A 27582-nucleotide genomic window follows, 5' to 3' on the forward strand; every position below is an offset into this window, starting at 1 on the left:
ATATTAGAATTTTTATGAACCCGTGTTCCGACATCGTGAACCTATTAAGTCATTCGTTAAGTGCCTGCAATCCCGTTTTTAACCAGATTACCGAGAATTTGAAGAGATTCTTAAAACATTAGCAAATTAACTTTCTACACACTTAATCACAAACACGTTAACACCTCAGCACAGGTTCTCCTAGTGAGGTGTTCACGTAACATACAATATATACAGCGCCCTCGAGGTGTTTTTTCACAAAAACGGCGCTATAAAAGTCATCCAGGTATTATTATTATTACCCACACACAGTTTTACCTATATCAACCTATGTTCTTTATTCCTTTTTTCTGTACTTTTTTTCTCCGTACTACAATATAAACCACTGTAATCATTTGTAAAATGTGTATTCAAGAATAGACATAAATAAATTCATTTTTCTCCTTGCAACCTTTCGGTGACAGAACATTACAGCACGTATGAGCACGATTCCACGATGATGTCTTCATCGACATGACGTGCATAGTACGAGGTACCAGTCATAGACATAGAGATATAACATATCAATGATCATAGATAATATTATAATGATTCATGCGAGCACAATCCCTAGACATTATTATTTATGCTAATTATCCCGATGAGGTACTTCGCTTCTTTTGGTATGAGGAAATCACAAGCTACATATATATTCTATATATATATATAATGTAACTACTTATTCGCTGCGTTTTACGGATATCGCGGAATATGTGTAACTGTTTCCATGTAAGGGTATGCGGAATTCGTAACCTCCACGACAGAAGGTCGCTGATTATAAACGCGTTAAACATGCATTTTCACAGATGTAAAAAAATAAAATTATAAATATATTTTTTATTATTATCAAGTTTAATTTGTAGAACACCAAATAAATTTTAAGTTTTTCTTTCCTCGTATATTTAATAATATTATATGTATATCAATTTACAAAAAAAATGTGTGTATAAATAAGCTCTGCTGCGTAATTATTATTACGCGTGACAGCTGTATCGCCTTCTGAAGGCATTATCAAACTGTCCGTCTGATAGATAGTTAGAGATAATTAGTGTGATTGCCTTCAGAAAGCGAAACAGCTGTCACGCGTAATGATAATTACACACCAGTACTTGTTCATAAATAAAGTGTTATTTTTGTAAATTGAACAATAATATTATTGAATATACCTCTACTGTTCCCGCAGTGATTTTTTTTTGTTCATATTTTTTTTTTGCATTACGTATGTGTAATTATGCTAGTTGTAAGTGTGTCATTTTAAGTCATTAGTCTTAAACCAGTAGTTATAAGTCTTATTCGTAAGTCACTAGCTATACGTCTTCGATTTAAGTCACTGGTTATATAATCATAAATCTTAATTGTAAGCCGATTTCAGCGCCCTTGGGGTGATTTTTCACAAAAACGGCGCTTTACAAATCAGCAAAAAATATTAATTATTATTATTAAAAGAAAAACACAAAAACTAAATTATATAGGTCCTGTGTGGGGGGTCTTTTGAGGAAAGGATGGAGTGAACTGGGTATAGAAGAGAACCATGTTGAAGGAGGGAGAAAACACTTAAGCTGGCAAATCGTTCCACAGCCAAGCCTATTAAAACGACCCGTTCTCGTGTGAAAATGTCAACCATACAGGTAGAATTTTTTTAGCGCACGTTTGGCAAGTTTAATCCTCCCACTTAACACTGGGGCTGAATTAGACCCCCGGCCCCGGTCTTTACAATAGGTAGGTACATAATTAAGCATAAAATTCGATAACAGATAATGTCTTTTGTTTATTTTTTGTAAACTGGCACAGCGGAACTTCTCAAGGCTTGAATAATGGCTGACAATAAGATAAAAACAAAATGATAAAACCGTTTATACCTAATTGAAAAGCTCACGCCAAAAACGACAAAAGTAAAAAAAAAAAAAAAAAACAATTTCATTTTTGTTGTTTTTATTTTTGGTTCCATAACAAAATAGAACATTGGAGAAAGTGAAGCTAAAGAATCACCAACAACAAACCTAACCTAACTTAAGGCGATGCCATACGTAGTAATGCAAAATCATGTGTTTTTGGTTTGAAAATTTGGTCGCCTAGAAATGTTTCAGATGCTTTAATTAAATACTGCGAGTAGAATACATCTTGGCCTTTAAAATAATCGAGTATTTTTTACATAAGTCTTTTTATAAGCCCAGAAAAAAATAACGTATAGGCCTATGAAAACTGCTTTAAAGTTCAAAATCTCCTACTTACGAACCCATTTTCGGTTACGATTTTATTGTATAATGTGGCAAATTATGTTATTTATAAAATGATCGAAAAAAAATGAAATATTTATGCCTGAACATCCACAAAATAAAATAAAAGGCACTTTTTGGCCATGTTTTTTTCTTGCATAAATCAAAACAGGCGGATGGTGTTAAGCGGGAATTTAAACCTTATCGCCATCTACGTAAGGAGTGTTTTTAATGGCGGCTCGATTCATAATACCCAATTAAATTTTTTCGTTTTAATTGGGTATTTTGGCCTCAATTCCAAATTTAAGTTTTGTATATAAAGGCTCGTGCAGCCGTTCCCTTAAATATGTTTAGATTACTATAATAATTAAACAATAAAATTTCCTTGTATGTGCGTACGAGTGCGGCTTTTTATATTTGGAACTGATACGTGAAAAACAATGAAAATAATATCTTCAAATCCAGACAAGTGATAAAATGCCTAGACACTCGTAATATATGTTCCATATTTGAATAAAACTTTTTGGAACTGATACGTGAAAAACAATGAAAATAATATGTTAAAATCCAGACAAGTGATAAAATGCCTAGACACTCGTAATATATGTTCCATATTTGAATAAAACTTTTTGGAACTGATACGTGAAAAACAATGAAAATAATATGTTCAAATTCAGACAAGTGATAAAATGCCTAGACACTCGTAATATATGTTCCATATTTGAATAAAACTTTTTGGAACTAATACGTGAAAAACAATGAAAATAATATGTTCAAATCCAGACAAGTGATAAAATGCCTAGACACTCGTAATATATGTTCCATATTTGAATAAAAATTTTTGGAACTAATACGTGAAAAACAATGAAAATAATATGTTCAAATCCAGACAAGTGATAAAATGCCTAGACACTCGTAATATATGTTCCATATTTGAATAAAACTTTTTGGAACTAATACGTGAAAAACAATGAAAATAATATGTTCAAATCCAGACAAGTGATAAAATGCCTAGACACTCGTAATATATGTTCCATATTTGAATAAAACTTTTTGGAACTAATACGTGAAAAACAATGAAAATAATATGTTCAAATCCAGACAAGTGATAAAATGCCTAGACACTCGTAATATATGTTCCATATTTGAATAAAACTTTTTGGAACTGATACGTGAAAAACAATGAAAATAATATGTTCAAATCCAGACAAGTGATAAAATGCCTAGACACTCGTAATATATGTTCCATATTTGAATAAAACTTTTTGGAACTAATACGTGAAAAACAATGAAAATAATATGTTCAAATCCAGACAAGTGATAAAATGCCTAGACACTCGTAATATATGTTCCATATTTGAATAAAAATTTTTGGAACTAATACGTGAAAAACAATGAAAATAATATGTTCAAATCCAGACAAGTGATAAAATGCCTAGACACTCGTAATATATGTTCCATATTTGAATAAAACTTTTTGGAACTAATACGTGAAAAACAATGAAAATAATATGTTCAAATCCAGACAAGTGATAAAATGCCTAGACACTCGTAATATATGTTCCATATTTGAATAAAACTTTTTGGAACTAATACGTGAAAAACAATGAAAATAATATGTTCAAATCCAGACAAGTGATAAAATGCCTAGACACTCGTAATATGTTCCATATTTGAATAAAACTTTTTTTGTGTCGAAACAAACGTAGAATTTCCGTAGTCCGCTTACTAAATATTTCCAAATTATTGAAATAACACGTATTACAAGAAACAAATATTTATAGGAGAGATGGAAAAATATGCACAAAATAGTTGATTAGGTTCTTAATTTGAGTTATTTAAATAATGTGCGTATTTAGTTTGAGGCGGAACTCTTCCGCAAAACGCCACATCATACTAACAAGAAAAAACATGGCGTCGAAACGTTCAAGGCACGAGAACTTTTGAGATGAACGTTTGAAAAAAGTGGCACTATAAATGCATATTTTTCCATCTCCCCGACGTAAATATTTTTTTCTTATATGCAATAATGAAGTTGAAATAAAGTGTTATTTAAATAAGAGGATTACGGAAAATTTACGGAAACAAAATTTGTCAGTTTTTATCTTGGCAAGCAAATTCGTAACAACATAAAATACAATTACCTATGTCCTATGTTCTTTCTTCCAAAATCATGCATCTCTCTACACCCTGAGGTTGGAAATAGTGCCATCCGTACGTCGGACGCATACGACGCTTATTTTCATACAGGGTTTTCCAATAAGAGGTGTTATTTTGAATAGCCCGCTATTTCGGTAGATGTTACTTTTGAAGCTGTCATTTTTTGACATTTGACAAGTGGAAACTACGCCATTCATAAAAATTAAACGATACACGCTTCAACAACGCATTGAAATTATTAAAATTCACTTGAGTGAATCAAATGCAAATCATCTTGAGTGATGAGGCCCATTTCCACCTCGGTGGCTTCGTCAACAAGCAAAATTGTCGCATCTGGGGCTCGGAAAACCCAAGAGTTATTGTTGAAAAGCCTCTCTATCCTCAACGTGTGACTGTTTGGTGCGGTTTATGGTCCGGCGGAGTCATTGGACCTTACTTTTTCGAAAATGAGGCTGGAGCAACAGTTACGGTGAATGGATTGCGCTATCTAGAGATGATTGATGATTTTTTATGGCCGGAATTGGATGGTATTGATCTGGACGACGTTTACTTTCAACAAGACGGCGCTACGTGCCACACAAGCAACGAAACCATTGATCTTTTACGATTAAATATCAAAATAACACCTCTTATTGGAAAACCTGCAGATCAGCAAAAAGCTGGCTGCCTGCCCGCATGGCAGCAGAGCATTCTGGTCGCTTGCGGGCTCAATAGGTCGGAATTTTTGCAAACCCAGTTTGCCACCTCTTACCAGACCTGACGGCTCACTAGCAAACACCGCCACCGAAAAGGCTAACCTATTAGGGAAAATGTTTGCGGAAAACTCGACCCTCGACGACGGAGGTGCTCTTCCGCCGTCGGTTCCTCACTGCGGCTTCTATATGAAAAATCGGGATGATCAGGCATCGGGATGTACTCCACGTCATACGGGGGCTCGATGTTAACAAAGCTAGTGGACCTGATGGAATACCTGCCCTGGTATTGCAGAGGTGTGCTGCCGAAATAGTTCCAGTTTTGACAAAGCTCTTCAAAATGTCCCTGAAGTGTGGCACTGTGCCCTCTGGTTGGAAAAAAGCGGTCATTCACCCTATTCCCAAGAAAGGTGACCGCTCCAACCCGGCCAACTACCGCCCCATAGCGATCACATAAGTTCTGTCCAAAGTGATGGAACGTGTGATCAACGACAAACTGCTCACATACCTCGAGAAGAACAAAATTATCAACGACCGTCAATACGGATTCCGGCGGAACCGCTCGTGCGGTGATCTTCTCGCGTATGTGACGCATGTTTGGGGGCGGTGCCTGGAACGTCACGGTGAGACCCAAACGGTCGCACTAGACATATCCAAGGCCTTTGACCGGGTCTGGCACCGAGGACTTGTCAACAAATTGCCTTCTTACGGACTTCCCGCATCCCTGTGACGTGGATTGTTGACTTTTTAAGGGATAGGTCGATTCAAGCGGTTGCTGACGGTTTCACCTCTTCCTCGCACTCCATAAATGCTGGCGTCCCACAGGGATCGGTTCTGTCTACGACTTTGTTTTTGTTGCACATCAATGACCTTTTGACATGTGCACCGATTCATTGTTACGCGGATGACAGTACAGTTCATGATAGCTTTTTGTTTGACAAGCCCCCAAAGGGCACACAAACTCCAACGGCTCGGAGGGCTTTGAAGCAGAGAATGGACGGATATCTCGAGAGTATTTCCTCCTGGGGTAAAAATAATCTCGTCGAATTTAATGTTTCAAAGACCCAATCCTGTCTGATTACGTCTAAAAGGGATCCAAATGATAATCTAGTCTCCTTCAACGGAAGCAATCTTCCGAACAGGCCTTCCATTGATATGCTGGGTGTAACTATAAGTGACCAGCTCAGGTACGGGGGCTCCATCGAAGCCAGAGTAAAGTTGGCCTCTCAGAAGCTGGGCGTACTGTACAGGGCCCGCAGATACTTTAATAGTACACAGCTGCTGACCCTGTACAAATCGCAAGTGCGCCCTACTGTCGAATTTGGCAGCCATCTCTGGTCCGGAGCCCCTAAATACCTGAAAAAAAAACCCTTGACTCTGTGCAAAAACGGGCGGTCCGTTTGATAGATTCCCCAATCTTAACAAACGGACTGCAATCTTTAGAGCACAGGCGTCAGGTAGGTATGCTGTCCTTGTTCTATCGGTATTACAATGGAAGATGCTCTGAGGAACTAGCGTCATTGATCCCTTCGGCACCGGTGCGTAGTCGGGGTACACGCCAAACGCGCGCCCAACATTTGTACACGGTTGACATTTGTCACATGAGAACGGGTCGCTTCTACGATTCGTTCTTAAGTTAAACAGCTCGGCTGTGGAACGAACTGCCGGCCTCTGTGTTTCCTCCCTCCTACAACATGGGACTCTTCAAGACCCATGTTCACTCCTTCCTCTCTACAAAAAGACCCTCCACACAGCATCCCCAAAGATGACATAGGCCCTGAGGGAAATTATTTTCTTCAGGGCCTCCTGTGTGGAGTTAATATAAAAAAATTTAAAAAAAAAACCCTGTATATATGTAGGGGAATGAATGAAGAGCAGTAGTGCCACGCGTTGCGTACGAGGACCGTCGGTCCAGCTCGTCATCGATAGTAGCTACGTCGTCGATCGACCGTCGTTATATAATTATGCCTCTCGGTTTATTTACCAAGCATCGCGACGTTTAGGCAGAGATTAGGACATAAGAAGAGAGGATGGATCACCACAACACTCTGTATTGGCACACAACACTCCTTGCTACATTCATAAATATTTTCTGTTATACCGACTCTTGACAGGACCTGACCCAACTATTTATTTACTTGGTCGTGCCATGTTCTCCTCGGGCATTCCGGACTCCTTCCGTTGACTTTCACTGTGGGTTGATTATTCAAATATGTATAATAATAACATAATACGACAAACCTAATACTTGATTTGGTAAATATTTACCTAACCGCCGCACTCTTAAAAGGCATAGATTATGCAATTACACTTCGTTTTGGTTTATTTATAACAACACAACAACTATTTACGTCGGGAGAGATGGTAAAATAAGCAATAAATTTTCATTTTTATTCAAAGTCCTTAATTTTTAACGATACCTTTCCGCCATTTAGGATATTTTTGTGTGAATTGACGTTTGCGAAAATTTATAAATACGCACAAATTACTTAATAAACCCAAACTAAGAACCTAGTAACCTATTTCGAGTGTGTAATTTCTTGTACCTAGTAATTGTTGAAACGAAGCGTAATTTCCATAATATGTGCCTAAAAGTGCGGCAGTTAGGTAAATATTTACCAAAGATTCTTATCAGAAAAAAGGTTGAGCTTTTCGAGTAATTTTTACGAAGTTTAAAAAAAATACTACCCCTGTTGTTGTCAAAGACTCTTCAATATGTTGAAAAATTCTTTCGTACTACATATTTTAAAAATCTATTTTATGTCAATGTCATTTTAGTTATTTGTCAATAAACGGCACAGGATGAACTATGACTACCACGAATAAATTATTACTATATCATCAACCAGAACGGCGGAAAAACAAAGCGACATTCTTTTGTTATGATGTTGTGGGATAAATTATGAATAATAATACCGAATATTTTTAATTCACTTCCGCAAAAGATATTCTAACTTACCAGCAGTTAAGTTTTTTGATGACCGATAAATCTGATTGTTTCGATCTTGCCACGACCATTTCTTCAGTCAAACGCGTCATGGTGGAGTTATTGTTGTAACACGAAGAATTTTAACAAACAAAACGAAAACAAACAGCACTAATTTCACATTTTACGCACGCAACACACAAACACGTCTCTCGACCGACGGAAAAAACTGAAACACGGAACACGGAATACCAATTCCCATTCCATGGAATAAATTTGTGGAAGGAGAAACGTCAAATCAAGCCTTCAGAATAACAAAATATCAGTGAAAACAAAAATGTTAAGCAATAATGGGCCTTATTGCTAATTCATTTAAAGTTTATTATTGCATTACATTGTTGTATCAGATGAAACCTTTTCATTACGTGGGATCGAATGCTAGATGGTGTTGCCATGAAATAACACTCAACCTACACACCTGTAGAGTATGGTACTGTTTAGTAAAAGGCCTCATAAAATCTTTTTTTTAAATTTCTCTGTTTTTACCATTTATTTTTTAATTTATTTGTAACATTTACAACAGGTTTATAACACACGCCTTACATTACAGAAGCAATGTTCCAAGAAGAGTGGTACTATTCAAATCATTATTTTATTTTATCATTCTAGGTAATAATTATTTTTTTAAGAACTGAAAAGTTCATTTATCGACCAACATTAATAATAATATGTTTGGGGTGGTTCCATGTTAACTCAAAATATGAGGATACATCGTACGAACTTTTATAACAAATTTATTCAACACATCACAATTCAACATAGTCATAGCTCATCATTTCACAGATTCAGAACCATAAATAAACCAATCACAGTTGTTCTTCAGAACAATACAAACTCAGAATAGTACATTTTCATCACACGGGATTCAGCACACTTTTTGCAGATTCAAAACCATAGAAATAAATATTTATAACTTATTTATTATTTTTTTGATAAATTAATGTTTTTTTAAAGACAAGATTTTATTTATGCATATCACAAAGGATAACAATTATTTTTATAAGCAATAATTGTTCGCCTGAAACACTCATCCACATTGAAAAAATTATTTATTATTATTTATTTATTATTTTTATTATTTCATTATTTTTAGGCATTTTTCTCAGGTGAAAAAATGTAAAAAGCAGTAATTGTTGAATGAAACATTAGCATATATTGAATATTTTCTCGGGTAAGAAATAAGCCCCCATAGCTCAGTGGTCAGAGCTTTCGACCGGAAATCGAATGGACACGGGTTCGAGTCCCGTTGGCGTCATGTATTTTTTATCAGGAGATTTTTTCAATGTGGATGAGTGTTTCAGGCGAACAATTATTGCTTATAAAAATAATTTATAACTTACCTACCTTTATAGAGGTTCCATGATATTTCATCAAAATGACAATTAAAAAGTAGGTTAAAAAAACAAAAACTAGGTTAAATAGTTACCTATGTAACCTATTTAACCCAGTTTTTGTTTCATCACTTTTCATGACTTTATATCACTTTTTGTAGGTGTGTTGATCTTTCATTTCGATGAGATACCCGGTCACCGTAGTGGTTATAAGAGGACATATAAGATTCTGCATGGCAGAAATTTCATATCCTCTTCCAATGTTTTTATCAAACGTATCACCAAATCATTTAAAAATAATGTTTGAATAATGCTGTGTGAATATTTTTTAATAAATTCGTGCCTCACAAATCATATAAGATACATAACGAGATATATTAAAATTCTAGCAATGTGTTCTTTCTCCGTGCTTATCAAGAGATTTTGAATTTACATTACTTGCCTACAAATATTTTATAAATTGCCGGCGGTACCGAGAACCACTCCTGAACCGAACCGATCCTTGCTTGGTCGACAAAGATGAGGGTAGCGCCTACAGCGGCAAATCAGCGAACTAAACTCAGGGGCGGAAGCATTTGAATGTGCTGCAACAGTTTATTGTAATACTGGAGGATACTATATCACCACTACTATAATACTGTACTTATATCATTGGGGATATTTCAATAATGAAATAATATAAAATATGGAAGTACCTACCCTCCCTAATAAAGAGTCCATCGAAATGCTTCGAGTAAGTATATCAGACCGGCTAAGTATCGGGGCTCTACAGAAGCCCAAGTTAATCTAAGTGACCTATAAAAAATTAAAAGTTGACTCCAATCAAATATCCTAACTATGAATGTTAAAAAAACAGGATACATAATATTATTTTTTTGATAAATTAATGTTTTTAAGGCAAGATTTTATTTATGCATAACACAAAGGATAATTTTAAAAATAAAGTTGGTTGTTCTCAGGTGAAAAAAATGTAACAAGCAGTAATTGTTGAATGAAACACTAGCATATATTGAATAATTTCGCGGGTAAGAGATAAGCCTCCATAGCTCAGTGGTCAGAGCTTTCGACCGGAAATCGAATGGACACGGGTTCGAGTCCCGTTGGCGTCATGTATTTTTTATCAGGAGATTTTTTCAATGTGGATGAGTGTTTCAGGCAAACAATTATTGCTTATAAAAATAAGGATACATAATATTAAGATCAACCCGTAAAATTATTCCTACTCATGTACCCTTAAAAATTATTGAATATAACAACCTGCAAATCTTGATACAGGAGAAATAACTTGGGCTGTGCTTTGATAAACTTAACCAGCATATTCAAAATGCCGATCCATTGGATGACGGTATAAGAATAAAGAAATAATTTTATTTTTGTCACCGTAAGAACTTGAAATTTGTACAATATGTGAACACACGTATAATAGAGGCATTCGCGAACATCGGGAATAGAGAATCAACGTCAGTTCGACTGACAGATGCTGTCAAAACTAACCTTTACTTTTGTTATGTGTTTTCAATTCTTTGTTATATCATTTAAAATGAATTAAACCCATTTTGACTTATCAAACTTTAACAAAATGGAGCCCTCCGAAGTGAATGATGACAATATTTCCAACGGGGGACAAATTCAGTTCCCCGATTCGGTTTTAAGTGTAATCGAACAAGTGCTTCCTAATTCGGACCAACTCGACAATCCTGACTTCAATACGATAAACTATATAAATACACTGTTTCCTACAGAGCAGAGTCTTTCAAACATAGATAGCGTCATATCTAAAATGGAGTACAAGATCACAACGATTGACGATGAGATAGAAACATTAGTTCGCGGTCAAAATGTGTCGAGAGAAAACGGCCAGAAATCACTGGAAGAAGCGCACAAAGTTATAAGAGAGTTAGCGATACAGGTGCGAGATATCAACAAGAAAGCGGAGAAGAGCGAAGATATGGTGAAAGAAATAACCAGCGAAATAAAACAGCTAGATTGTGCCAAGTGTAATTTGACTGCGGCCATAACGACGTTGAATCACTTGCATATGTTGGTCGGGGGGATCGAGTCGCTCAAGATGTTAACTCAGAAGCGGCTGTACAAGGAACTGCTGTTACCACTGCAGGCCATCTTGGAGGTTATAAGACACTTTGAAGGGTACACGGACATCAAACAAATTAAAGATTTAAATGAACAGGTATCTCAGATAAGGAATGAACTGGGGACCCAGATTATGGCTGATTTTAAGGACTCTTTCACAGGTAGGGATCTCTTCTCTTTAGGGATTTATTTGTGTGGTTTGAGGTTAAAAGGAATGTCTTAACATTCCAACTACCTGGAGCCAGTGGGTCTAAGTTGCATAGGCTGAAAATGGAAAGAAGAAAAAATCGTGTTACAATCAATTAAATACATTTTTTTTAAATGGTGACATTTATTACAGCTCCTTCGTCCAAGAATTATGTCCCCAACAAGACCCTGGCTGAAGCATGTCTCGTGGTGTCGACTCTCGACCCCAAAGTCAAGCAAGAACTGCTCAAGTGGTTCATCGGCATGCAGCTGCAGGTAACACTAAGCCATGAAACTAGATTAGGATAGGATAGTTTAGTTAATACAGAGCTTATACGCAGTGGCGGCGTTTGACGTTTGCGTGTACTCGAGTGCTAATATTACAATCAATGGCATTAATGATGTTGTTGTACCTGAAAATGATTATTACTTTTTTTTAGACATTTCAGTTATTTGTATGAAGATTTTCAGGAAATTTCAGTTTGACCGTGAAAAATCGGAAACAACGACAGTAATAATGTCGAATTTGTCAAACTTAGCACCCTATCACACTCAAAAGTCACAAGCTACCACTGCTTATATGGCATGAATGAAGTAAAGTATGTAACGTTTTCTTCAAAATAAGTTTTTTAAAATCAATTCTTCCAAACTACTATTTTTCCACAGTGCAATTCTTTGAGTTTTCATGATGTGCCGAGTGCTACATGAATCCTTTGTGCCACCCTTATATTATCTCCATTAGATATTTATTATTTTTATGTATCAAGTGTTGTTTTTTTTAAAGAGCCTTTTGCCTTTGGGCGATGTGTTAGGGCTGTTAAGTGTTAGGTAATATCTGTGCCTTGGCACCTTGACAATTCGGCGCCGGGAGCGGACTGCTCCAATTGCGCCCGCATACGGCCGGCCCTTATTCCGATTTGAGATTTTACTCACTAAGTTATTCCAAAACAAACATTATTTTAATATTTTTAATTCCATATGTCCGTTTGATATTAAAGACCTTCATCTGCTTTCAAAAAGTATTTAATTTTGGGATACGTTCAAAAATAGCTAATGTATTTAAAAATTAATGTCAACCGGGAATATTTTTAAATAAATCATGAATCTTAGAGGTCATTTAAATAATAATAAATAATAATAACATAACATTTATATAGCGCAGTTTTGTGTTGTTTCACTTCAAGTGCGCTTAACTATAATAAACTTAAAAATAGTTATTAATAGTTATTAAAACTTAACGACCAAAAATTCAAATACCCGTAGGGTTCAGTATGTACTGTTACACCTGTATAAATAAATGAATGTATGAATTCCTTCTGCAGGAGTACTTACACCTGTTCAGCACGAACCAGGACACGGCGTGGCTGGATAAAGCGGACAAGCGCTACGCCTGGGTAAAGCGCCACCTCATCAAGTTCGAGGAGAGCCTCGGGCCTATCTTCCCCGCCCACTGGGAGGTGTCCGAAATGATCGTCGTCGAGTTCTGCAAGGTGATATTCTCAACCTAACCTCAACCTCGCCAACTCTATTCCTGGCCTGTCTTTTACCAAATGTATTTTAACCGTTTATGTCTTAATAATGGCAGGTAATCTGAAATGCTCGAATCTGCCATTGGCACTGGTGCAGTCGAATATCATGCCAGCTATTATTCCTAAGCAATGGCGAAAAGTTAAATAATTATAGTTGTTAAAATGTTGAATATCATGCCAGCTAATATTCCTATGCAATGGCGAAAAGTTAAATAATAATAGTTATTAAAATGTTGAATATCATGCCAGCTAATATTCCTATGCAATGGCAAAAAGTTAAATAATAATAGTTATTAAAATGTTGAATATCATGCCAGCTATTATTCCTATGCAATCGCGAAAAGTCAAATAATAATAGTTATTAAAATGTTGAATATCATGCCAGCTATTATTCCTATGCAATCGCGAAAAGTCAAATAATAATAGTTATTAAAATGTTGAATATCATGCCAGCTATTATTCCTATGCAATGGCAAAAAGTTAAATAATAATAGTTATTAAAATGTTGAATATCATGCCAGCTATTATTCCTATGCAATCGTCAAAAGTCAAATAATAATAGTTATTAAAATGTTGAATATCATGCCAGCTATTATTCCTATGCAATCGCGAAAAGTCAAATAATAATAGTTTTTAAAATGTTGAATATCATGCCAGCTATTATTCCTATGCAATCGCGAAAAGTCAAATAATAATAGTTATTAAAATGTTGAATATCATGCCAGCTATTATTCCTATGCAATGGCGAAAAGTTACATAATAATAGTTATTAAAATGTTGAATATCATGCCAGCTATTATTCCTATGCAATGGCAAAAAGTTAAATAATAATAGTTATTAAAATGTTGAATATCATGCCAGCTATTATTCCTATGCAATCGCCAAAAGTCAAATAATAATAGTTATTAAAATGTTGAATATCATGCCAGCTATTATTCCTATGCAATCGCGAAAAGTCAAATAATAATAGTTATTAAAATGTTGAATATCATGCCAGCTATTATTCCTATGCAATCGCCAAAAGTCAAATAATAATAGTTATTAAAATGTTGAATATCATGCCAGCTATTATTCCTATGCAATCGCGAAAAGTCAAATAATAATAGTTATTAAAATGTTGAATATCATGCCAGCTATTATTCCTATGCAATGGCGAAAAGTTACATAATAATAGTTATTAAAATGTTGAATATCATGCCAGCTATTATTCCTATGCAATGGCAAAAAGTTAAATAATAATAGTTATTAAAATGTTGAATATCATGCCAGCTATTATTCCTATGCAATCGCCAAAAGTCAAATAATAATAGTTATTAAAATGTTGAATATCATGCCAGCTATTATTCCTATGCAATGGAGGAGAAGTGATGAACAGTTAAGATAAAAGTGAATTTTGCCAAAAATACATAAATAAAACCAATATAGAATTCTCATATTTGCAATAAACATTTGGTTTTATCAAAATATATATTTACAAAATCAGACTATGTGATGCCTGTGGAATTTGTTACAATCGTAAATTTAGTCTAAACCTGTTTTAATCTCTAAATAGTATTAAATAAGGTCGCTATCCGCGTCTGTCTGTCTGTGCGCTTAATTCTTCTAAACTACGCAACAGATATTGATAGGCTTTTCACTATCATTTAGAGAACTTCTTCTGGAAGGTTTATATATATATAATAAATGGATATTATATTTATTGAAAGTAGAGAAAAGTCGAGCAACGCTGGGTACACATCAGTTAGTAGCAATATAAATATAAACAAGTACTATTTAAAAACATGACTTAACCTCAAATTTCAGCATTTTAGCTCAGAAAATCATCTGAAAATTTGTATTTCTTTCGCAAGCCTGAAAAAACAGAAAAATATATTTCTCATTTCTTCTTTTATTTTTGTATGTGTAAATGTATAGGTTTTTAGAAAAAAAATCTGAAATAGGAACAAACCTAGTCGTGTTTGTTTTGCCTTTTTTTTTAGATTCTTAAAACGATATCTTATAAACCGTATCACATAACTGTCAAATCATGCAATGATATCAAACTACACCGGCGCCATCTGTTTGGAGCTTTCCAAATTATCTGCCACTGTGTATTGTCGATGTTAAAAAATGTTTTTTTTTTTTCAATTATGTGAAACTGCACAAGAGTCCCAACTGCTCCCAACCATCTGGAGCAAGTGAGACTATGGCATCCCCATCGGGGAATGTCGTGAGGCTGAAGGTAGTGGGGAGGGGAAAGAGATGGGGAAGAAGGTGGGGAAGTATCTGGTTATTCAGATCTGGTCACCAAACATGGCCAAAGCTATTTCAAGCTATGTTTCAATTCTGAATGGGGGTGTCTTACACCAGGGCGATACTGAGAGTATTTTCCACTCTGGAACATGCCGAAAATACATCATAATATATTATTTTATATGAGTAAATTGTAAAAAAACACAAATTAATCAAATGAAATTGACTTTCGCACTCTGGGATTTAAACCTGTGACCTCTGGCTTGCGAGTCGAGAGCATTGTTCCTCGACCATGGAGGCCGTCAGAGATGTTAATTTACTGATGCAAATGTATATGGCATCATTCTTTATATACCATTTTTTCTTTTGTATATTGTTTCACATTCTTTATTTTGTGAATTATATATTTTTTTTCTAGATTACTAAATCTGAGCTGTCTAAAGTAATGGCGGCCAGAAAACAGGAGATAGATGTGAAGTTGCTTCTCTATGCCATTCAAAAGACTTTTCACTTTGAGTCGTTGCTGGACAAAAGATTTACAGGTAAATAATAGCTGCAATACTTTCAATTAACCTATAATAATAAATAGCAATAAAATTTATGAATAAATGGAAAATATGGCATCAACATGATAATATGCGTGGGGTAACTGAGTCACCCCGCATGGCAACCCAAGTTTGGTTTAGCATCTTGGCAAGTCGAAGGTTAATGGAATTTCCTGCATACACCTTTTTTCCAATGTTTCGTAAACATAATTTCCATGCATTGACTAGATTAGACTGTGTTTAATCCATAAATGAATATTTTATTTTAAATTCCAGGAGTGACTCTGCGAGAAGGAGCGGAACCAAACAAAAAGTTCAGCAGTGGGGACAGATCCAACCAGCACAAGTCAACCAACCCTTTTGAGACAGCGGACGATGATGATACGGTAAGAATATTAAACTATACCTAGGCTTGAAGTCAACACATCTCTATGAGTTATATTATAGTCTCCTGGTTCCAAAATATGGCTAGTATCTGAATTTTCTTCCCACTAACCGTTTCAATGCCGACCTTTTAACCCTAGATAACTAAACTGTTTTCATTGTTTCATTGTAACTACACTTTCGTCGAGTGGACTACGCAATAAAACACTAGAAATAAATCATTTAATTAAGATAGGAACTTGTTACATGGCACTAAAGTAAGGTTTATAATGAACAAATCAAGTACAAATTAATATCAAAATATCAGTCTACACAGTGACCACACATGTCAACATTATGTGGACCACAAATAGCCTTTCTACATCTGGTGCAACGGTGTTTGGTCACCCTCCGGGCCTTGGATGGACACGTTTGACGTAGATGGAACCGGAGCTTCTATTGTAGAAGATTCGCCAACATTAACAATAAATATAAGAATATATGAATGTATGTACCTTAAAAATAAAAATTGTTGTTATAACTAAACTTTCGTCCAGCAGATGACGAGATGGTCATAGGGCACTTCCTAGTATGCGTGTGGCCGCAATCGCGTCACGTGCTGCACTGTTTACTCAAATTAGGAAGGTAATGAAAGAGTCAAGATCGGGGAGCGGAGGGAAGTAGGTGATTTCGAATTTCGCCGAGTAGCGCGTCGTCGCCTCAACGAGCGATTAGTTATCTAGGGTTAAACATGATATGTCCCACTATGTGGCACACTTTGACACAATGTGTATGGGTTTTAGTCCTTACAAATTTGAATGGAAACAAGACAACTCGCTTTCACTGACATTGTAGATTTTCATCCCATTTGAATTTAACCGTCACAGTTTTCATCAACACAGTTTTGTATTGGAAATGTAAGCCACGATTAGAAAAATATTTGGATCACGAAACATGGCACTTCAAGGATCAAATATGCAACGTCTGCGTACGGGGATAGCCGCCGATGGATCACATATGCGACAGACGCGTAGATCAGTTTAAGGCGTGACACTGGCACCATAGATGAAGCATCTTGAATCTGACTATAAAACACTTGATTTAATTTCTTTCAGGAATCCGTGGAGAAGATGGACGATGTCCAGGAGCTTCCCGACGGAGTGTCGCAGACTACACCAACAGAAAAGTCTCCGTTTATTGGTCTCATCGGCAGCTGCTTTGAACCATACCTGCATCTCTACATTGAGAGTTTGGACACCAACCTTGCTGAACTTATGGATAGATTCGTACAGGTATGAATGTTTACTATTTACATACATCTTCTCCTTCGTGTGGTGGTGGGGAGTTTGTGGGGTTATTCATGCAGTCGATGGCATTGGGAGTTTCTTGGTTCAGCACAGATGTGCCTCCAGGAAACTGATGAAGGAGACATTTGTGAATATGTCCACATTCACACAATTCAGAATTCTTTAGGTACCATTCGTGCATCATGTACAGACAGTGACTGTTTGAGTGTGAGGTCCACGTCTTCCGAGGGAGAGAAAAACTATTTGTTTTGCAGTTTGATATTTAGTTCAGTTGAATGGTGGTCACCATAAATCAACTTCTATAGATTGATCATTTCAGGATTTTTGTATGAAACAAATTTGTCCTAAAAAACCATAGACATGCCAATATTGTCACGTCTGAGGTCATGTCTGATGAGCATGGACCCTTGTCAATCACCAGGGCTATGATGGGGCTAAGGCAAGGAGGCATAATGTGTAAAAGCATTGAAGAACTTTGATCATGTTGTCACGTCTGAAGGTGTTTTGAGAGTCCGCCAGCGGTGAGCAGGACGATAGGCCCCACGTTGGGCGCCAATGTCACGTCTGATGAGCATGGACCCTTGTCAATCACCAGGGCTATGATGGGGCTAAGGCAAGGAGGCATAATGTGTAAAAGCATTGAAGAACCTTGATCATGTTGTCACGAATCATGTTGTCTGAAGGTGTTTTGAGAGTCCACCAGCGGTGAGCAGGACGACAGGCCCCCGCGAAATCCATATCAGTTTGCACCGGGTAGAGATTCGTGGGAAGGAGTGCGCGAGGCCATCCTCAATTAATCAGCATCCATTGAACGTTTAACGGAACAATGATGATTCATCTTTGTGTCACCTCGACGGCATGCTTGGTAATCCAGTGTAGTCTTCAAGGAATTACACTTCAAAAACACTCACAAATAAAACCATTTTTTAATCCAAATAACTGATTGTATATTTTAATCTCTTCGAACAATACCACTCGAACAAAGAACCGGCTGATCTCTCGCAGGAGCCAAAACGTCTGTTTTATGTTTGGTTAATTTACACGGAAAGTCTCTGAAGGATCGTTTCATGGTATCCGCGTGCTCTTTTCCATTTTTTTTTCAATATTAATTTGTCCCGCAAAACGCAACGCACACCGCGGCTCGTCCTCTCCCGTATTGTTCCCCGATCTTCCTACCCGCGTTATTTAGCCCGCCCGTCCAACCGATCGCAGGGCAGCCACCCGAAAAAACTCTCAACAAAACAATAATCGGGCACTACCCTGGCAATCCAAACTTGCACAATTCTTTAACGTTACAATATGACAGTATAATTCTCATTCGGAGCCTACTTATTATACAATATACCAATGAAAAACTTTGAAAGTTTATTCCATAGATTTTCAGAGTTTTTCATTGGTGGATGTGAGATAGTTAGGCAAACATATGACGTCACAATATTTCGGTAAAAATTTTCGATCGGAGTCATACTCCCGGTGGTCACTATCCTGGGTGATGCTGGGAATATCTTGCACTGTGAAAATTATTTTAAATACATAATTAAAAAGAAATGTAAAAATATGTTTTTAAATACTATATTTGTGAATACATGCAGTGAAACCTCATCATCATTTTTGAAGGTGACCTATTGATGAATACGGGAATATAGAAAAAGTGCCAAATTCATATAAATTTCTTTTCACTTGTGACACGGTGAGTTGCACACTTATCTACAAATAATAAAATATTTATATTTCAAATAATAAAATACAAATATTTATTATTTTGCGTCCGTTGCTGCAATAAGGCTCTTAAACAAATTTTGAATGTACTTAATCTTCCATGTTTTTTTTGCATAATATTTTACGGGTAAAGTTTTCATTTTCTTAAAACACCTCTCGCATATGTCAGTTCCATCACTGTTGACAGAAAACAACACTGAGATCCTCTCTTTTGATCCTTTACCACCGTGGCAGGACTCCACGACCCTTTAAAGTCAATATGACTTTCTAGTTTTCCAAGATTTTCCACACAGTAAAAAGATTGCACGTGCCCACCTCCGTGTTTGACGACACAGCGCATAACAACATTTAATGACTAATATCGAAAGTTTCTAATGTTCCCTTCGTTTTTTATGAGTACGGTTAATTGAAACTAAGCATTTAGCTACGAAATATGATTTTGTATGTTAAGAGCGTTGTTTTCGCGGACGAAATTTCGACTCCCGCAAAAATAATTATTGTCCTGTGTCCCTCTCTAACGGAGCGTGCAGCGGGGAACGGAGAGGGAGTACCTGGCTTTTAGTACGGCTGACGTTGCAAGCGATCAAAAAAAGTTAGATAATATGTGATTAAATAAAAAAGAAATTAAGTTCAATGCTTGAATATTTGCACGAAGTCGGTGAAATGTCCCTTTCGTTTAGTTCATTCCATTAGCAGACACAAGGGCTTCCGACCTATTCTTTAATAGTATTGGTATATGCGCATGTACACGTTAGGCACTGACAATATCACGCATTGAAGCCCAGTAAAAGAGAAATGCTTTTTTTCTTTTGGGCGTGAATATATTTGCATCAAAACGGGGAATCACCCTTTTGTTTAGTTCATTTAAATTAGCAGATACGTGTATTATTGTAGGAGATACGGAAATTGTACACGTGCATTGTACATGTGGCCACAGACGAAATTATAATAATAGTAATAATAGGTGTATAAGTTTATAAATTAGATAAGTACATAGAATTAACAGCAGTAAATAATATATGAACAGTAAGTAATATAATTGTAGAGAATAGAAATATACACTTACTTAAAATTTGTGTAAGTGCACCGGTAAAGGCCTTACCGTTACTGTTGACATAATCTTTTATTTTTTAATTTTTACATTACCTTTGAAATTTTTTTGTGAATAACATTTTATTTTATTTTATCTGGAAGAATGTTATAAAGTCGTGTCGCTGTGTATATAATTCCGAACACGCACTGACTTTATCACTGGGATTTTGGTCGAGATTATTTTTAAGTGTTGTGTAAGAAGAATATTATGTGAACAACAAAATTAAGTAATACAACTATAAATAAAAATAACCATAAAAATAGCAGCATAATAACAGCAAGAATAATAGCAACAAGCATATTTTATTAAAAATGTTCAATGAATCGGTATAATTATTTCCGTCCATTCTAGGCAGTGAGGAATACATTTATGGTAGTTAGTCCCAGATTTTTTATACTGAAAAAAATCCTATTTTATAATCTACACAATACATGTGCACAAGGTGAAAAATAAAAAAAAGTCGGACAGGTAGTAGTTGAATAGTAAGAACAGACTCCAATATAAATAAGCAAATAAATAATTACATAAATAAAATTTAATTAAAAAATTAATTTCATAAAATTTGTCAGTCAACCACAAAATTTTCCAAATTTTCTAACTAAAGGCATTACTTATATGTTATATAATGTCGGGTGATACGTCTGACATTTTCTGCGACTGTATTTCGGGTTCAATCACATCGGTACTAAAAGAAAAAAAATCAGGCATCAAACCGTGAAAACAAAAGACCGCATATTATACTGTCAAGGTATGATCAATATGTGTAGTGATTATACTTACAAATTCGACAAAATAGTACAAGCAATTATAGGCAAAAATGGAGGACGGTTTTTATTCTTAAATTTAATCACTTTTAATTAAAGATCGTCGGTGTAATATTGAATTGTACCAATGTGTAAAAACACTGTCATCAAAACTAAAAGCTGAACGGCAATAAAATGAAACTCTCACTACTAACCAAAAGATGGTATCTTGATGTTATTGTGTATATTCTCGAGAGTTTGTTCTTGTGAAAATAAAATTATTTGCTTACCGTTTGCTCAAAATCCCACAATTCACATCGATGTTAGCATCGAAAAAATCCTTGTTGGCAAATTTAGCCTGACAATCTTTAACATCATTTACGGAACTGAAAACAACAAAAAAACATTACATTTTTACCGTAAAAAATAAATACTTATAATAAATATTGATTTAAATATTGCATTTAATTTTCACCTGTTCCGAGTTCTTTCTGTCTTTTTGACATCGCACTTCCTCTTTTTCCGGTGCATACTGGGTGGCTTACCAAGTATCCATTTTCGACCTAAAACACAAATAACATTTTATAAAAATCAATAACGTAAGTACCCTAATTCATAACCTAATTATCATTGTTAAAAATGCTCAAATAATGATTACTTACCCATGTTGAATGAAATAAATTATTTGGGGATGCTTCGGTTAAAAACTGTGGAGTTTAAAAATAATATTATTCGTAAACAAAGTAACAAATTCGTCAATTATATGTCCGCGCGGGCTGACCGCGAATGTCACATATACATACACTAGCAATAATAATAAAAAATGAAGGACGATTGACGTAGGTATGTATGCATGTATTTGTTAGGCAGGCGATCTCTCCCCTGCCCCCCGGCCCGTGCTTCACCTACTCTAGCCAGCCCGACTCAAGAAAGTGCGAATGAGACAATAACAAAAAAGCTAGTTAAATATACGTTGAATTTGTGGCCACCAAATTCGGCTTTTGAAGCAAATAAAACTTTTTTCAGTGAAGATTCAAATTTTATTGTATAGTTCATTATATGCCTGAGACGGGATATGTGAGATTTTTTCAAAAAATATCTTCCATTTGGTCACAAAAAATTGCCAAAGATGCCTCGTAAAATCATGTAAAATCGTCATCTTCTGGGGCCTATATTCTATAATTTAAGGCAAAAATCGAAAATCTGATCCATATGCGTACTTTATATATACCATGACTTTTAACTAAAAAAAAAAAAAAACAGTCTACTCTAGTATTTTAGCCGTAAATCCAAATTAAAATTTTGTATGAAACAGGCACCGCAGCCGTTCCTCTTAACATTTTGAAAAACTATCGAGCGAAATATTTAGTCTTGTGTGAAATTAATTCAGGACTGAAGCAATAAATGACAAATGCGGGAATACGATTTTTCGGCGAACAAACGATTGAGAATTCACTGCATTTAATGAAGTGGACACATTAGCATTTAAAAATAATAAATAATTAAAAGTAATGAAAATTTTTATTCAATTTCTGAATTACGTTTATTGTTTTACAACTATTATGAAGAACGTAGGCGAATAAATAAAAGTGACACATGTAATTGAACCTTTTCTACTATTTAAAATATCTTTTTGTTTACTTTCCAGGATGCCAAGCAAACGCCGACCAGCATGAGCGAGTCTGGCCAGAGCACGGTGCTTCCGAGCTGTGCCGATCTGTTCCTCTTCTACAAGAAGTGCATGGTGCAATGCTCGCAGCTGACTACGGGGCAGCCCATGCTAGGTCTGTCATTCTTACGTATTATTCCATAGGCCAGACCTTCCAGGAGTTGTCACCGAAAGACACATCTGTACCTGCATAGCAAAATTAGTTCTACGAAAAAAACGGACTATCGAAAAAGGATGAAGAAAAAGATCAAACCTAACCTAAAATCACCTATTCTTCTATCATGTTCAGTTTTATCTGGTTACTAGCAAAAGGATTGGATATTCCATCTTTTTTTTTAAATATGACTTAGTGCAGTTTTTTTTATCAGTAGGCAATGTTCAATGATTCCGCAATGTGACTGATGCGCGGCTCAGTAGTCGAGTGTGGCATGGCAAGCCACCAACGAGTGCTAGCGTACTAGAAATTACTATAACTACTAATAAATTGTGCCCTTTTTTTACATTAACTCCACCCAGGAGGCCCAGAGGAAAATAATTTCCCTAAAGGCTTATTCTGTATGGAGGGTCATTTTAAAGAATGGAAAGAGTGAACCTGGGTCTTGATGAGACCTATGTTGTAGGAGGGAGGGAACACAGAGGCCGGCAATTCATTCCACAGCCAAGTTATTGAACTCAAGAACGAATCGTAGAAATGACCAATGTCAACATTGTACACTTGTTGGGGCGCATTTGATGTGCTTCTCTACTGTGCACCGATGCCGAAATGATCAATGACCCTAGTTCCTCGAAGCATCTTTCATTGAAATACCGGTATAATATCTTTCTGCGATCTGTGCACCTTCTTTTGCTTATGGTCCATACATGTTTTCCACACGCAACAGGCAGTGGCAGTGTCCTATTTAATATTTAATCTGCAGTTCGACCATTTAGGAGCGCTTTGAACTCTTCAGAATACCGTTTTTTATTTTATTTATTTTTTATTACATATAATAACTTTACAAATTTAAATACATTATTCGGTAATATGGGCCTCACTGGGTGCTTTACCCGTGTTGATTAAAAACTTATTGACATGTGTGTATGTTTCAGGTCTGACAACCATCTTCCAAAAGTACCTGCGTAACTACGCCACCAGCGTCCTGCAGGGTGGCCTGCCCTCCGCCACGCCAGCCACCTCCATGTCCAAAGACCTGTCCGCCTCTACCTTCATGCAGAACTTCCAGTCGCTGCTGAGGGAAGGAGACTGCGTCAGGTAATACATTCTACCAGTTCTCCGAGGGCAGAGCACTAATTTAGGTTAAAAACATTAACCAACCGCTTCATTTATGTTTTCAGATTCAACAAGCAAGAACTATCACGCATTACCTGCATCATCACCACTTCAGAATACTGCCTAGAGACCACCGTACACCTCGAGCAAAAGTTAAAAGAAAAAGTTTCACCTGGGTTAGCCGAGAAGGTGGATCTTTCCCAGGAACAATATCTCTTCCATAAAATCATCTTAACCTCCATCAAACTCCTCGTACAAGACTTGGAAATAGCGTGCGAACCGTCTCTGCTGGCCATGACGAAGATATCCTGGCAAACAATTGAATCAGTCGGCGATCAAAGCCCTTACGTGACCCAGATCATATCGCACTTAAAAACAACCGTACCGATACTGCGAGATAATCTCTCATCATCACGTAAATACTTCACGCAATTCTGCGTCGAATTTGCCAACTCGTTCATACCGAAATTTATCCAGAACATATATAAATGTAAACCGATCAGTACAGTGGGTTCCGAGCAATTGTTACTCGATACGCACATGCTGAAAACAGTATTGATGGATCTACCGTCCATTGGGTCGCAGGTTAAGAGGCCAGCACCCCCGAGGTACGTCAAAGTTGTTGTTAAAAGCATGACTAACGCAGAGATGATTTTGAAGTTAGTTATGGCGCCGTTGACAAACGCCAGCGATACGAATTCTCCAATGGAAAGTTTTGTGGAGCGATATGTAAGTCTTTTACCCGAATGTTCACTCAGTGAGTTTCACAAGGTATTAGAGATGAAGGGGGTTAAGTTGAACAGGGTACAGGCTGGAGGTTGGGATGCAGTCTTTAAACAGAAATCAAAGCAATCGACGCCAAATCCAAAATGAACTTAATAAAAATACTTTTTAAATAGGTATATCTATTGAGTGTGAACTTAAAAAGTTTTATGTGTATCTACAGATTGTGTAAAAAGACAATAGCAAAAAAACTATTTGTGATTGTTTATTTTAAATTAATTTGTCGTACATCTTACAGATGTGTATTATAACTAGTGGCTAACTCTATTCTATGTAATTGGACGTTTTGCATAGTATTTTTATGAATTTATCCACCCACTAATAGACTTTATATGTTGTAATGCTAAATGCAATGACGTATTCTTTTATAATAGGTTTTATGTTTATTTATAAATGATGGTCGATCTATATACACTGTCTGTATTGTGTATGCAAAAAAAACATAACAACTTGAAATTCTCTAATGATGTTTTCCAAAGGACCGAATTACAAAAGTTCTTATTTGAGAACTTGGGAGGGTTTTACTGTATTATGTTTCAATGTTTGTGTTTCACATGTTTGAGATTCTTTGTGACGATTACTGTACTTAACATTCCAGTTAATTAAATTATTTGTATGGATGTATATTTCTTCATTAAATTTCATGGTGTTAGTATGTACTTTTTAAATTTTTTTTTGTTAAAACACAAACTTTCCCGGGTTACGAATAACCTGACAATATTTGAAAATCTCCTACTACCACCACAGTAAGCGGAACATGTTGCTTGTGTTGTGATGGAGGACTTAATAGTCGAGGAATTGAACTACTCCTGGGTGACCTAATCCCGATGCCAACTCACACACTGACCAGTGTTTACTTCTGTTATTATTTAAATCAGATATTTTATTAACGAAAGCTAAATCATACAAAATATAACAGGATTTTTTTAACACTATAATTAATTGTATTAGAAATGATTTGTACCACAGACCAAAGAAAAGATAGACCTGCCCATAAGGGTGAGGGGAACAAACCAATTTGCGCTGAGCGGGTAGGTGGAGTGGGCGTATCCCTTTCAGTGATTTGTCAATAAATAAATCAGACAACCTACAGGCAACTCGCATTGTAGAATCACTATTTAGTCTTTCAAAATAAAACCTGCTTACAAACAACTAGTCATTTTTATAATCGGGCGCGAATTATTCACTGCGTAGTACACGTAAATTGAGAATCCCATTTCTGGCAAACAAAGGTTTGGTTGTTTCAAAAATCGAATATTTATTTGGACACTTTTACAAAAGTTTTATAATTTACTCATCACAGTAAAATCGAACATGTTAAATATTAGAGAACGCTTTGGGCAGAAAAATCCCAAAATGGACGTTACACTGCAAAGCGTTACCTTACTTTAGTGAACTTTACTTTTCTGGGCAGGGTCTGGTTTTTTCAATGTGCATTCGTCTCAAGATCAAAGTGCGAATGATGTCATAGTTTATTTAAGACATGCTTGAACATTCTGGTGCCAAAAATTTTCACGTGGTTTGCCTTCACATCGTCGAAATGATATCCAGATTTTGCATTCGGGCATGTCCATTTCTCTTTGGTCTGTGATTTCTACATTTCTAGCATAACGTTATGATTCTAATTTAATTTATTTTCACAAGGGTATTTTGAACCTTGGAAGACGGTTAATATTTTGTAAATATCTCAAAGCGGAATATGATATTGAAAATTATATTTGAAAAAATTGACAGTCATCTACAATATCAATTTTTGTTTACTTAGGAATTTTCATGAAAAATATTTAAATGCGTTCAAAACTTCTGAAACCCTATACACTGCACATTTCAGTTCACCTGAAGGTAGTCATGATTTCACTGAACTGCTATTGTAGTTGGTCGTATCCTAAGGGTTAAATATATATATATATACCATCAATATTTATTAAAAGTAAACATATGTTTATAAGACAAAGTTTTATGCAAAGCACAAAGGATAACCAAATATTATAGTAAATAATAACCCTGAAATACAAGCATAAATTTTAAAAATCTTCCGAGAAAAAATAAATACAGTACTCAAATTCCCCCCCCCCCCCTAAGTAACATCAAATAAATTTCCGTCAGCGGCATTTATTTTCAATTTATCTTTGTGTTTCACGCTAATAATTATTGCTTATAATAAAATGATGTATATTATTATTACAAATCCACATTGTATTAGCTTCATACAGACTCCGAGAGGCGTACGACGCATGATCTAGACATTTGCAAACAATATGTAAGTAGTTGAATTTTAATTGAAATGTCCGAATAAATTAGTATTGTCATAAATGATTTCATACGCTTTATTTTCCCCTTTTGACGGCTTAATTATTTATTTCCTAGTTGGGAATTGTATGGATAATCTGGACGAAGCTATTGTTGCAAGAGCGACAAAAAACCAAGTGTAAATTATATGAAGTATGAACTCAGAAAGATCTTAACTCCTCAGGGCTCAGCCATATTCTGTCAGACGGTCAGAGTATTTCCGCTTTGCAATAAAATCCAAATAAATCATAGACTAAATTAGACTAGACACGGCATATTCATTTAAAAATAACCCCAACACAATTTTGGTTTGGTTCACGTGCACATTTATGAAAAAGGCCCACGCACTGTGTCGCAATG

General features: G+C 35.8%; 2 protein-coding genes across 4 annotated transcripts in view; one reads left to right on the plus strand and one right to left on the minus strand.

The window, feature by feature from the left end:
- LOC149410720 (uncharacterized) overlaps positions 1–8221 on the minus strand; it is a 132136-nt gene extending 123915 nt beyond the window's left edge. For all 3 annotated transcript variants that reach the window (XM_089648395.1, XM_089648394.1, XM_089648393.1), the window contains exon 1: positions 8046–8221. In XM_089648395.1, the coding sequence (XP_089504521.1) occupies positions 8046–8125 (80 nt within the window). In that variant the 5' untranslated portion in view covers positions 8126–8221. The remainder of the gene's footprint in view (positions 1–8045) is intronic.
- Positions 8222–10883: 2662 nt separating this feature from the next.
- Positions 10884–25849, plus strand: Vps53 (vacuolar protein sorting 53). Its single transcript, XM_089648102.1, has 9 exons — positions 10884–11655; positions 11835–11956; positions 13003–13170; positions 15860–15983; positions 16263–16372; positions 17465–17641; positions 22860–22995; positions 23970–24132; positions 24216–25849. Exons 1-9 carry the CDS (start codon positions 10983–10985, stop codon positions 25021–25023), a joined length of 2481 nt encoding a protein of 826 aa, XP_089504228.1. The 5' UTR covers positions 10884–10982; the 3' UTR covers positions 25024–25849.
- The last annotated feature ends 1733 nt before the right edge of the window (positions 25850–27582 follow it).

The sequence above is a fragment of the Hesperophylax consimilis genome, chromosome 27 (genome assembly GCF_061612785.1).
Source record: "Hesperophylax consimilis isolate HC1 chromosome 27, BYU_Hcon_1.0, whole genome shotgun sequence".
NCBI classification, from domain to species: domain Eukaryota; kingdom Metazoa; phylum Arthropoda; class Insecta; order Trichoptera; family Limnephilidae; genus Hesperophylax; species Hesperophylax consimilis.

Excerpts from the sequence above, each read along its gene's own strand:
- Vps53 (XM_089648102.1), top strand. The coding sequence starts at position 10,983 with ATGGAGCCCTCCGAAGTGAATGATGACAATATTTCCAACGGGGGACAA. Across the intron at positions 13,171-15,859 it reads TCGTCGTCGAGTTCTGCAAG|ATTACTAAATCTGAGCTGTC; the intron begins GTGATATTCTCA and ends TTTTTTTTCTAG. Across the intron at positions 22,996-23,969 it reads TACGGGGCAGCCCATGCTAG|GTCTGACAACCATCTTCCAA; the intron begins GTCTGTCATTCT and ends TGTATGTTTCAG.